At 39.6% G+C, this 13,695-nt stretch overlaps 1 protein-coding gene across 1 annotated transcript in view; it reads right to left on the bottom strand.

Moving 5' to 3' along the window:
* Positions 1-13,695, bottom strand: part of PLCH1 (phospholipase C eta 1) — a 277,981-nt gene that overhangs the window by 121,080 nt on the left and 143,206 nt on the right. The window contains exons 3-4 of the mRNA XM_033203550.1: positions 4,516-4,662; positions 1,930-2,173 (exon numbers count right to left, since the gene is read on the bottom strand). Coding sequence (XP_033059441.1) covers positions 1,930-2,173; positions 4,516-4,662 — 391 coding nt within the window. The remainder of the gene's footprint in view (positions 1-1,929; positions 2,174-4,515; positions 4,663-13,695) is intronic.

The following is a 13,695-nucleotide window of genomic DNA, read 5'->3' as shown; positions in this document are numbered from 1 at the left end:
GATTACAGCCAGGAGCCACTACACCCAGCCTAAGTCTTCAGTTTTTAAGAGTGAAAAAAAGAGAGAGATCAAAGTTTAATCATGTCTCCTACAAGAGACTGGTTTAGGAATGAGACAGCAATAATAATTTTGGCCAATGATGGCAAGTTATCTTTTGGGGGATTTCTGGGAAGTTTTTCTTTTCTCTTTAAAAAAAAAAAGATTTGTGGCCGAGCGCAGTGGCTCACGCCTGTAATTCCAGCACTTTGGGAGGTGGAGGCAGGCAGATCATGAGGTCAGGAGATCAAGACCATCCTGGCTAACAGGGTGAAACCATGTCTCTACTAAAAATACAAAAAAATATTAGCCGGGCATGTTGGCAGGCACCTGTAATCCCAGCTACTCAGGAGGCTGAGGAAGGAGAATCCCTTGAACCCAGGAGGCAGAGGTTGCAGTGAGCCGAGATCGTGCCATTGCACTCCAGCCTGGATGACAGAGCAAGACTCCGTCTCAAAAAAAAAAAGGTTTGTAAGAAGAAACTCTGCTACCTCTGTGCAGGGCTGTGTTTAGAGCTACTGCCTAAAGCTGCAGCAGCTCTCTCTGATCAAAGGGCAGTCAGCTGCAAGACCAAGCCAACATGGTGAGAACGGCAGGACCTGGGTCTCTGATGACATCACTGAACCAGTGAATTAGCTGACCCTGGAACTGCCCCATCTCAAATCTCTTGTTTATGAGAAAATGAATATTCTTTATTGTTTAAGGCATTGTTAGTATGGTTTCTGATACTTGTACCAGAAAACATTCAGTATTTTTGGATGGTTGTTTTTTACCAAATGTTAAAGAGTTAGAAATCAAACCAACAGATTTAAGCACAGAAAGTTAAATCCTGTTTGTGTTTTGTTCATTTCTGAATCCCAGTTGCCTTTATCTGCATGCTGTGAATATTGATGAAAACATCATGGTTCATCAACTCAGACTTTTCACACTGTCAAGATCCTTTCATGAGCTGAATTATTTCCATTCTTCTCCAACAATACTCTGGGTGAGGGATTACAGCTAGAGCAGCACAAATATATCACCAACTCCCGGGAAAAAAATTAGGGCACACATTCCAATGACGGCAAAGGAGTAGCGCTACTCCCTGCATGGTCAGAGACACCTGTATTTTAAGGCCATTCAAAATATGAAGAAGGGAACGAAAGCAGTCAACTAGCCTAATACCCTCACTTTACAGATAAGGAAACTGAGGCCAGAAAGGCCTTGCTATATGCCCAGTCAATCCCAGCAAGAAGGATGCCTGCAGACCAACCCCATTAATCTCTTGTCAGCACTACAGGACCACAACCATGGGTTTAATCAAGAATGAGACTTAGATTCCAGTTTCTCAAGCAATTAAGACAGGGTAAATATTAGTAAGTAAAAAATAACTTCCCCTTTGGTATCAATCAGTTCAGTTTCCAAACTATAAGTTAGAAAGAGAAAAAGCAGGAAGGAGCTCAGTGCCCAGTACCTAATTGCAACTCACAAAGTATTTGTTAAACTAAACTGACTTTATAACAAAGTAGGATTTTCTCTAATCCAAATCAGTGTTTTCCCAGTTACAGTTAATGAATACTCCTATGATTTAAAAGAGGCAATGATACTTAATAGGCACTTTCCATCTCTTGGGAAACTTGAGGCTGTATTTGGAGACCTCTGATTGTGGAGCTAGATTTGGTCTCTTCAAAGAATTTTGCTCCTGAGTTCATACAAGCTTAAGTTTCCAAACATTTTGAGTGTTCATTTATTTGGAGTGAGAGTCAGGAGGGGAGAGAAGGGTGTGAAGGGTAAAGAAAGAGAAAGGAAAATTATGGGAAAAATTAAAACATAGTCTAATCCTTACTTCATGCATGCACACATGCATACACAGGGAGCAAGAGAGAGCTCAAAATAAAATTCTAGAAAGGATATTGGTCATGGGTCCTCTGCCTTTTGGCAAGGGAGTCTTCATCACTGATGCCAGCCATCAGGTACTTGAGGCCTGTGATCCAGGTGCGGGCCTCCTCGGGGTTGGAGGTGATGAGGTCCAGGGACTCCATGTGGTTGCCATGGTAGATGGTGAAGCAGCAGCTGGGGTCGAAGTTCCCCTCAGCTTGTCTGTGGAATATTTCAGACTGGCGGCCCTCAGTCACTTTATAAATGGAATCAATAAGTACTGTGAGGAAAATGAGATACACACAGTTATAGAGCAGGCAGAGATACTTGTTTACATGCACTAAGAAACAAGAAAAGCAAAATCATTTTAAATATAAAAAATAAGAATGATGCTGGGTGCTCATGCCTAGAATTCTAGCAGTTTTGGAGGTTGAGTCAGACAGATTGCCTGAGCTCAGGAGTTCAAGACCAGCCTGGGCAACATGGTGAAACCCCGTCTCTACTAAAATGCAAAGAAAATTAGCCGGGGGCCGGGCGCGGTGGCTCAAGCCTGTAATCCCAGCACTTTGGGAGGCCGAGACGGGCGGATCACGAGGTCAGGAGATCGAGACCATCCTGGCTAATACGGTGAAACCCCGTCTCTACTAAAAATACAAAAACCAGCCGGGCGAGGTGGCGGGCGCCTGTAGTCCCAGCTACTTGGGAGGCTGAGGCAGGAGAATGGCGGAAACCCAGGAGGCGGAGCTTGCAGTGAGCTGAGATCTGGCCACTGCACTCCAGTCCGGGCGACAGAGCGAGACTCCACCTCAAAAAAAAAAAAAAAGAAAAGAAAATTAGCCGGGCTTGGTGGCGGGTGCCTGTAGTCCTAGCTACTCGGGAGGCTGAGGCAGGAGAATTGCTTGAACCTGGGAGGCAGAGGTTGAAGTGAGCTGAGATCGTGCCACAGAACTACAGCCTAGGTGATGGAGCAAGATTCCATCTCAAAAAAATAAATAAATAAATAAGTATGAAAAAAATCATTGCCTGCAAGTTGTGGTTTCCAGTTCAATGTGAAACCCAGGCCCTGTTGTTTCCCACTAGAAACCTCTGCATAACATTTGTGCTGCCTGAGCTGTCTTGACAACATTCTCCTAAGGCAATACTTCAGGGCGTGTTGAAATTTGCAGTAAAAAAAAATAGATATGTCAATTGAAGCAAGAAGACTGGTAGAAAAGGTGGCAATAACTATGTCAAATTTATAGTTTACAGATTTGTAGAAAATATGCAAAGACCTAGACTGGACTTTGGTGTTTTGCAACATGCATTAGAAGATCGTTAGAAAACTGAAAGGAAAAAGAATTTCTGACAATCAAATAGCCAAGCTACATGGAATCGGCATTCCTAGAGAAATGCCATGGGGCTAAGTTGGTGAAGGCAGAGCAGAGCTTGGAGAAGTAGAGAGGAACAAGGTGACACCCGAGGAGAGGCAGAAAGAGATACAGAAACATAAGACCCACTCCAGGGATGCTTATCAGGCCGCTTATGCTGGACTGGAAAGCTCAAGAGGGAGAATAATGGGAGATAAAACTGGAAAGGTAGACAATGGCTACATTGTGGAGTGGCTGGAATCACAGAGATTAGCATTATTTAGGTAGCAGAGCAAATATGAAGGTTTGGATCACTGAAGCACAGGGCAAGAAGGATAATTTCAGACTAATAAATTATTTTTGGTCTGTGTGCTTATTTATTTTTCAGTAGGAATCAGAAGTTTGAATATCCTGTTGATTATTTATATACACTATCTACCCCTCACTTCTGCCTTAATGGCAGAGTACCAATTTTTTTCTCGTATCAACTCATTTCCCACATAACTCACAGGGAAATGAGCCTATCCTCAGCCCAAGGTTCTGCCACCTTTGTACTCTAGGGCTTGTATCAGTGGTCCCCAGGTTCTCAGGCCTTCAACCTTGGACTTGGAATTATACCATCATCTCCCCTGCTTCTCAGGCCTTTGGACTCAAACTGAGCTACACCACCAGCTTCTCTGGTTCTCCAGCTTGCAGATGGCCTATCACGTGACTTCTTGGCCTTCATAATCAGTTGAGTCAATTCCCCTAAGTCCTCTCTCAAACATCTATCTATTTATCTATCTATCCTATTGATTGTGTTTCTCTAGGGAAAGCTGACTAACATAGTGTGGGGGAAAGCAGCTTTAAGTAGGAGTCACATCAACACTTCTTTACTTGATAAATTTAAATGGTGTTGTTAATTCATTAATCACTTAATAGTGTTCAGAATATGGTAATACATTTTAAAGCCCATTAGCTTTATGATGTCTCTCACCTTTTATAGGAATGTAAAACATCTCAGGCTGTAAAACCATATATTCTAACTAAAATATATATATATAGTCTTCAACACAGGGGAAGTATTAGCATTTATAGTATTCATGGACAAGAAAACTTTTATGGATTTAAATTCCCCAAAGATAGTCATTATTCTGCCTCTCGATATCCAAAATCAACTAACTCCAAACTTACAAAAGCATAAAACTTCCACAGATCTGAAGCTTCAAGAGCCCACTCGGTATAACCCGTGTATTACTATGTCAAGCCAAGCAAATAATTCAAAGATTAGTTTTACTTTTCGCCTTCTCGCTCTTCCTGGAGGGTCGCCATCGGAGGCGTGTCCGGTGCTCATCCAGGTAAAAGAGGCGAACAAGCCCTTTGCTTCCACGTTTCAGCTTGATCATCTGTGTCCCGGACTGCATCACACTCATGCATCTTTCAACTGCAAAAGAAATCAGAGTGTATCCAGCTATCACACAATGCACAGGCATACTGGTGTCCAGGTTTTAGAGTCAAATAAAACCTCTGATTCACCTGCAAAGACTCCAAAGACCAGAACAAATTTGGTAGAGGTAATCTGAAATGTGAGTTGTTAAGGAATTGATTCAGTAGGCTTAAGCCAGTAAAAAGTCTTACCAACAGGAAACAAAAAAATCTACTTCCAGGTAAATAATGCATTACTTCATAGGGCTATCTTCTGTTCTGTTTTTTGGTATGAGACTTATGACCACTTGATACTTGGATTTATGTTCTTAAAGTAAGTTCTCAGACATGGTAAGTCTTGTGAGTTTTTATACAGCCAATTATAAAAGTATCTTATAATAATGCTTTAAATGCAATCAACAGAAACAAGATTGGCAAAATGCTGACTATTGTTGAAATTGGATAATGATTACATATGAATTCATGTCATATATTTGTGATGTTTGAAAATAGCTAAATAAATTATTGTAAATGTAATCAGAAAAAAATCAAGTTTTCACAGTTGACCATAAAATACTTGCTGATGCATTAAACTGCTAAGATAACCCATCTAGAGGAATAACCTGGTGAAAGAATCCAAATCACTTATAGTCCAAGTTAAAGCTGTCATTTAAATCCACTCTGCTTTGAGATGAACCTTGCTGGATATAGGAATCTGTTATTTTTGCCTGTTTCCCTTTGTTTGGTAATGGTGCCCCAATTTTTCCTTTAGAAACATTCCTCTACCATTTTGTGTGCCTTTGATGGCCTGCCAATCACCCCAGTGAAAGAGCAGACACACCTGACTTAAGCTTGGAGCAAATCTGACTCCCTCCCAAGAACATAAATCCTGAGCAGATCATTGCTTGAAAACAGAACTGAGCCATTCAACAACTGAGATACTCCTAGTTGGCCACAATAAGACGTGACAGTTGTCACAAATCTTATTTTTCCTAAGACTAACAAATGATCCCATTTCCCCCTTGATTCTGCAAGTTATCCAGTACCCTTCTAAATTTTTTTTTTATTATATCACCTAGAAATAGCTTTTGTTTCACAAAGATTAAAACTAATATACAGGCTTATGTATAAACCATTAGAGTACTCAAAATACCTAGTTCTGAGTACCTACCTTATCAAGCAGTATGCTGTTAGAAACAACAGATAAAAGAAACACAATAAACAAACCTCAGCAACATTAGACTTCAGCTTTTTCAGCAAATATTTTATCTTTATTAGGAAAGACAATCTCATCCAATAGCTTAACATTGTATGCATAGGGTACCTACTAAAGGTAATTTCAACATAACCAATCTTCACAATTTACTCCATGAAGTCTTTCCTTCCCTCAAAGAAATCAAGGAGGAACTGCAAAAAATTAAGTATAGTTTCAGGATTTGACACTACAAAGAAGGTGAAGTATAGGTTGCTTTTACTCATTTTATCTGACATATCAAATACCCAAATAACAAAAATGTTACTTAAGAAGGCCGGGCTCTGTGGCTCATGACTGTAATCCCAGCACTTTGGGAGGCCAAGGTGGGTGGATCACCTGAGGTCAGGAGCTTGAGACCAGCCTGACCAACATGGTAAAACTCCATCTCTACTAAAAATAAAAATAATCAGCCGGGCATGGTGGCAGGCGCCTGTAATCCTAGGTACTTGGGAGGTTAAGGCAGGAGAATCGCTTGAACCCAGGAGAAGGAGGTTGCAGTGAGCTGAGATCACACCATTGCACTCCAGCCTGGGTGACAAGAGCAAAACTTGGTCTCAAAAAAAAAAATTACTTAAGAAAATAATCGGCCGGGCGCGGTGGCTCAAGCCTGTAATCCCAGCACTTTGGGAGGCCGAGACGGGTAGATCACGACATCAGGAGATCGAGACCATCCTGGCTAACCCGGTGAAACCCCGTCTCTACTAAAAAATACAAAAAAAAACTGGCCAGGCGGGGTGGCGGGGCCTGTGGTCCCAGCTACTCAGGAGGCTGAGGCAGGAGAATGGTGTAAACCCGGGAGGCGGAGCTTGCAGTGAGCTGAGATCCGGCCACTGCACTCCAGCCTGGGCCGCAGAGCGAGACTCCGTCTCAAAAAAAAAAACAGAAAATAAGCACACAAACTTAACATGCTTACTTTAAAGCACAGAACAAAAGTTGAGATTTAGTTTCACATAAATTAGTATATTCGGTCACTGAGCATCATTCTTTTAGGCAATGAAAGCTATGTATTTGAATTCTTGGCAGCCACATTAACCATCTCACACAAGGAATTAAAGGGTCAAGATAAAACCACCAAATCAAACCAACCAAGCCAAAATTCCCAGAAAAGCCTATTAGAATTTCACTGACCACTGACAATAGATCACATCAATAAACAGATGTTTATAGACCAACTCCCTGTTCCAGGCACAAGACTATTTCATGAAGTGAAGCAAAGAACAAGGAGACTTTCTGTTTGACCTTAAAGAGTGTAAATTTTAAGAGAACAGAACATCTATGAAGGATATTTATTAATGACAATTCAGAGCTGTGGTGAAGAATACAGTCTGGTTCCAGCTTGGGACAGAATTCCAGATCTGCCACTTACTAGCTGTATGTAGTCACACAGCTAGTAACTCATTTCCTTATCTAAAAAATGGGAATAATTATCTACTTCCTGAATTGAGGTAAGGATTGAATGAGTCAATTCATGTAAAGTACTGAAAACAGTAGCTGGCACATCCTAAACACTAAAAATGGTAACTGTTTGTAACAGACTGAATCTGTCTTGTCCCCAAAGTCCTAACCCTCAGTGTGATGGTATCTGGAGATGGGTCTTTTGAGGGGTGATTAGAAACAGATGAGGTCATGCAAGTGGGGCACCATGATATCTCTCTCTCTACTCTCTCTCTCTCTCTCTCTCTCTCTCTCTCTCTCTCTCTCCACTCCCCCATATGAAGACACAGCAAGAAGGTAGCCACCTGTAAGCCAGGAAAACAGCCCTCACCAGGAAATGAATCTGTTGGGACTTTGATCTTAGACTTTTCAGCATCCAGCATTGTGAGAAATAAATGTCTGCTGTTTAAGCTACCCAGTCTGTGGTATTTTGTTACAGTAATTCAAGCTGACTAAGACACTATTATAGTTTTATTGTTATTGAAATAGTTAAAAATAAATGCCCAGTCAGAAGTAAATACAGAAATACTCCGCGAGGCCAAAGAAAAAGAGAATAGAGTAGGCTGGAATGGGGAGAAATGTAGTAATAAGACACCATCAATGAAGACTTGGGGATAGGAAAGGGTATGAGTAAAGTGTGATCAGAGAAAAGAGAAAAGATGAGCCTCTATCTTTGGAAGAGTGACTCAAAAGGGAACTGACAGAATGTATGATTCCATGAGCTAGATAGAACTAGGTTGTGGGGGGACTGGGGATACTGGTTAAGATTTTGATCCACTGGCAATGAGAGGCTCACTAGATATATCTGTGCAAAGGATTGGCAGCCTAAAAAATAAAATTTAGGAAGATGTTTCCTTGGGAAGAGAGAATAAAATAAATTGTTTAAGCCAGAGTGGAAAACCGAGTTAACTATATTATCAGAGATCCAACAGCAAGGACTGACTACGTATCTGACACAGGGTCCTCTGCTTTGTTCACAATTCCTTTCTCTCTCAGCTCCTTTTCCTTTCCCTGAAATGGAACTGCCATGGCTATAACAGCTCAACCTTTTTTTTTTTTTTTTTGAGACGGAGTCTTGCTCTGCCGCCCAGGCTGGAGTGCAGTGGCCGGCTCTCAGCTCACTGCAAGCTCCGCCTCCCGGGTTCACGCCATTCTCCTGTCTCAGCCTCCCGAGTAGCTGGGACTACAGGCGCCCGCCTCGTCACCCGGCTAGTTTTTTGTATTTTTTTAGTAGAGACGGGGTTTCATCGTATTAGCCAGGATGGTCTCGATCTCCTGACCTCGTGATCCGCCCATCTCGGCCTCCCAAAGTGCTGGGACTACAGGCTTGAGCCACCGCGCCCAGCCAACAGCTCAACATTTTAACAGGAACGGTGTATCTGCACATTGTTTTAGCATAAAATCATATAAATCATATAATACGATTTCTATGAGACCCTAAATCTGAAACAATATGCATCTTAAATTGTTTATGTAGCTGCTTTATGCTTTCTACCTGATTGCTCCCTATCACATAGAAAAGCCATCTGGATAGAGGTAAATTGAAAAATCAAGTCCACTGAAATCTCGAGAGTCGTCTAACCTACTTTTCCCTTCCCCAAACAAGACATTTGACAATCCCTTGTAATTATAAAGCTAACCAGAGATGAAGCACCCTCAATAACTCTTTGCAACTCATTCCAGTGGATAAAAGTCACCAACAATACAGACAAACTATTCTTCCAGTCTCATCTAGATCATTCACGTATCAGCACAAGCCAATTTCTTTCTAGTTTGCCTCCAACAGAAATGATTAACAGCAGTTACCACACCTAAAAATCACTGTCCACCCATGCTCTATTGGTAGACTCCATAAAAGAGAGTAAGAATGACTTTGCCCACAGGTAAACAAGAGAAGAGTTCTAGTGACTTCGAATGATATAACTTCATCATACACATTTCCAGTGCTGAAGTTTCTCTGAGAAAAGTCTGCAAATGCAGGTGACAAATTCCGGCAGCCACCAATATGTGCACTATCCCTTTGATTCTACATTCTCCTTTATGATACCCTTAATATAGCTAAAAATTAAGTTTATTTGGATACAATATGGCAACATCCAAGAATATTAAGGGAGAAACACCTACCAGTCCATCACATAGTGTTATGCTCTAGACCTTCACATGTATACAAATGTGTTGCACTGGTTGAAATTGTGATATTTAAGCCATTTGGCACTCTGCTTTTTTCATTTGTATTATAACAGCTTTCCATGTTTCTACAGAGTCTTAATAATTATCATTTTAATTGCTGTCTAACAGAGTAGGATAAATATTTAAAGAGCAGAAGAGATGAGTCGAAGACTATATTCCTAACTTTATTACATAACTAGAGTTTTAAAACTCTTAATAGGGTCCCATCAATAAAAGAAAAGGCATAATAATGTGGTCTACGAGGTCTTTAAGAATTCAACTTTTTAAAAGAATTAAATCAATCCTTTCTGCCACAAGCAGTTTAATATAAGTAAATTTCCTTAGGGGCTATAAGGTCACCAAATCCCTCAAGCAGAAAATGCTGCAAAAAAATATATACTTCAGATTTGAAATAACATATTAACATCATTTATGTTATATATGTGTATATCACTTGGCTATATACATATATGATAATACATATATACGTATATATGATTAGTATATGTCATTTGGATATACATATACACATATATGATTACTATATATAATTTGAGGAAGGTTTCCAAGATTTCAACAAAGTATATATGACATCTAAGAAGGTTTCATTCTTCAAATTATGTTTGAATCAGAAATAATCACATTCTGTTAGGAACGTCATACATACCACATGATGCTTTTTTTTTTTTTTTTTTACAGCTTTACTGAGGTGTCATTGCTATGCAATAAAATTCAACTGTTTTAAATGTACAATTCACTGACTTTAGTTTATTTCCAGAGTTGTGTGACAGTCTAATCATACAACGTTTCCATTATCCCTCATGCCCATTTACAGTCACTCCTCATTTTTACCACAGTCCTGGACAACCATTGACCTACTTTCTATCTCAATAAATGGGCCTTTCCTGGAGAGTTCATATAAATAAAATCATATCATATGTAGTCTTTTGTGGTTGGTCTTTCACTTAGCATAATGTTTTTGAGTTTCCTATGATGACTATGTTGTTTCTTATCTTCTTTTCATTCCTCCAGCCCCACCACATCATGTTAAACTCTTCCACTGGCACTTCGGGTAAAAATTATCCTGAATAGAAGACAGGTTGAATAAAATAAACAACGGAGTACTATGTAAGTGTAAAAGATAATGAGAAAGATCTCTATGAACTGATATGGAGTAACTTCCTGGACGTTTCAATAAGAAAACGTATGAATAGGCATATATAGTACGATATTTTTTGTGTAAGAAAAGAATGGGAAATTTTTTAAATATACAAATACCTGCTTGTCATTACAAAAAGAAACCCAAGAAGGATAAATTGGAAAACAATGGCCCTTGTTACCTATAAGAATGAGAGAAAATCAAAGTAGAAATGATAAGAAACGGAATGACACCACTCTTAGTATCCCACATAACTTAAAGTTAAATCAGTAAGAGTGGGAAGGGGAACAAAACAGAAAGTAACACAGTCCTGCATCTCTTCAGGGCAAGGATGCATTCTGAGAAATGTGTCATTAGGGAAGTTCGCCATTGTGTGAACATCATAGAGTGTATTTACACAGACCTAGATTGCACAGCCTATTGCACATCTAGGCTGTATGGTATAAGCTACAGCTCCTAGGCTACAAACCTGTACAACATGCTACTGTGCTGAATACTATAGGCAATTGTAACACAATGGTAAGTATTTGTGTATCTAAACATAGAAAAGGTACAATAAAAATATGGTATAATCTCATGGGAACCACTGTCATATATGTGGTCCATTATTTACTGAAATGTCATTATGTGGCACATGACTATAAATGTATAAACAGAAAGTAATCTACACACACACACACACATACATATTTGTGCATATGTATATTTGCATGTTTGTATATATGTGTATGTTTTTATTTACCTGCATATATGTATTTCCTTGTTCTAGCCTTTGAAAGGACCAACGGCAAAATCACTTCTAGCAGTAATATGCACACTTGGTGCCCTGATCATTCTTTGCTACAAAAGACACTTTGAGACAGATTTTCAGATACAGAGTCATGACCATACACCGATATTAGGGTCATATAAGAATATCATTTGCACTCTTTTGTGAACACATCTATTCTGGGACACTGATCACTAAACTGTGAATTAGCAGGCACAAAAACAACAACAACAACAACAACAAAGCCCAGGTCCTTTTTCAAGACAATCTTTTCAGTAAAAAGGTACATGAAAAATGTGAACTGATTTCCTGCCAGCTTCCACAGATTAGAGTAAATCTGAGTAACTGAAAGAGATTAGCTTCTGAAAACAATTTCATTTCTATGTGGAAAAAGTGCAAAATGATGCAGGTAATGTTTGTCAAAAAGTGAGGAAAGGGAGATTTCCTAAAACCATCAGGGCAGAAGTGAAGGGTATATTCGTTTAATTCTCAGCACCAACCCAACACTTATTTTGGGACTTGGTACACAGCAGGTGCTGAGAGATCTAGTTTACAGCACAGCAGCTTGATAACAGCGTCTGCCCACAGTTTTGTGGGCACAAAGAAGGGAGCAAACAGAGTTCTGGTCTGGGCTCTGTCACCGGCTGTGTGAACTTCAGAAGGCAACTGAATACCCTACTTTCCTCAACCTAAAAAGGCATTTTTCTCTATATTCTGTGAGTTTATAAAACAGCTGATATAGCTTTCATAAATGTTATTTTATCTTTCAATGAGAAAAATTTCCAGTTCTTTTGAAAGCCTTTTAGAATAATTTTAAAGAAAAAACTGATTAACATCTGGATGTCTTACCACAGAGAAGATTTTTTAAAAATGATCTCCATATAAAATATAACTGCTTGTCTGGGTGCTTTGGCTCATACCTGTAATCCCCAGCACTTTCGAAGGCCAAAGCAAGAGGATCACTTGTGCCCATGAGTTCAAGAACAGCCAGGGCCACATAGGGAGACCTGGTCTCTACAAAAAATTTTAAAAATTAGCCAGGTCTGGTGGCACAAACCTACAGTCCCAGCTACTCAGGAGGCTAAGACGAGAGGCCAGGAGGTTGAGGCTGTGGTGAGCTGTGATTGCACCATTGCACTCCAGTCTAGGAGATAGAGCAAGACCCTGGTCTCAATCAACCAACCAATAAAATATTAAGTAAAGCCATTCCCTGTGAAGAGTAGTTTATATAAATAAATATATATAATATATAAACTAATTTAATAATAAACTAGTTTATTTATATAAAACTGCTCTTCACAGCAAGTGTCTTCACTTAAAAAGCTATTCTTTGCCAGTAGTAAGGCCTTAAAGTCAAATAATATAAGCTTATGAATAAATGTGCTTACAAATAACCGTGGAGTGCTTCACTCTTATTAAGTCATGATTCTTCCCACTAAAGAACACACAATGTGGAGTTTGTTAATTTTTTTTCATTGCCTAAATCATTCCTGTGGAGAAGACAAGATTATGTAAAAGGCTTTTAAAAACTAGTTGGTTAACAGTTTGAAAATTGTTTGCGAACCTTGCATGTACACAGTCAATATGTTTATAAACTTGATAAATACAAATGAGGAGAATTAGGTCAAAGAAAGGGTGAAATGAATTAATCAGTAATTTGTTAAATGTCAGATCTTTTTTCTATTTGTATTAAACTCTTCCACATAACACTTTCTTTTTTAATGATGTCTATTTTATATGTAACAATTGTGTCTGTTCCATGTTTTCCATACTCACAGGAAACAAAATGAAATACTAAAAATTCATAACAATATAGTGGCGAGTAGGGTCACCAAAGCCACTCAGAGAAGAGACCCTAAACCCTGGCAAGTGAAAGATAAGCATTTCCTGCTAGCCGGGCTTCTGGTCTCTCTCTGTGCAAACTGGTTAAGAGACTGATAAAAATCACTGTTTGCTTCCTCTGCAAGGTTTTAATTAATGATAAAAAGGATTAGTGTGACAAGTCTTAGACTGTAGCGAATCTGGTGTACTTTATGCTATGAATTTGTCTCTCTGCGCCATTCTGTCCTGGAGAGCGTTCCACTGGATAAAACGCGGGCCTAGGACTCCTGCCATTCAAGCTGCCCCGGCAGACTGGTCAGTTACAGACTTTGCTTTGGGTCCCTGAGACAAAAACTGGAGGAGTTTTCCCTTGATTTATGTCCTAGGGAGCATGACCCCGTGACCACATAGAGGTACTCTCCCTTTGTCTCCACCACTTGGAGGG

This window comes from Trachypithecus francoisi, unplaced genomic scaffold (genome assembly GCF_009764315.1).
Source record: "Trachypithecus francoisi isolate TF-2019V2 unplaced genomic scaffold, Tfra_2.0 Lachesis_group0, whole genome shotgun sequence".
Classification (NCBI taxonomy): domain Eukaryota; kingdom Metazoa; phylum Chordata; class Mammalia; order Primates; family Cercopithecidae; genus Trachypithecus; species Trachypithecus francoisi.
This window is presented reverse-complemented; position numbering and strand designations above follow the sequence as displayed.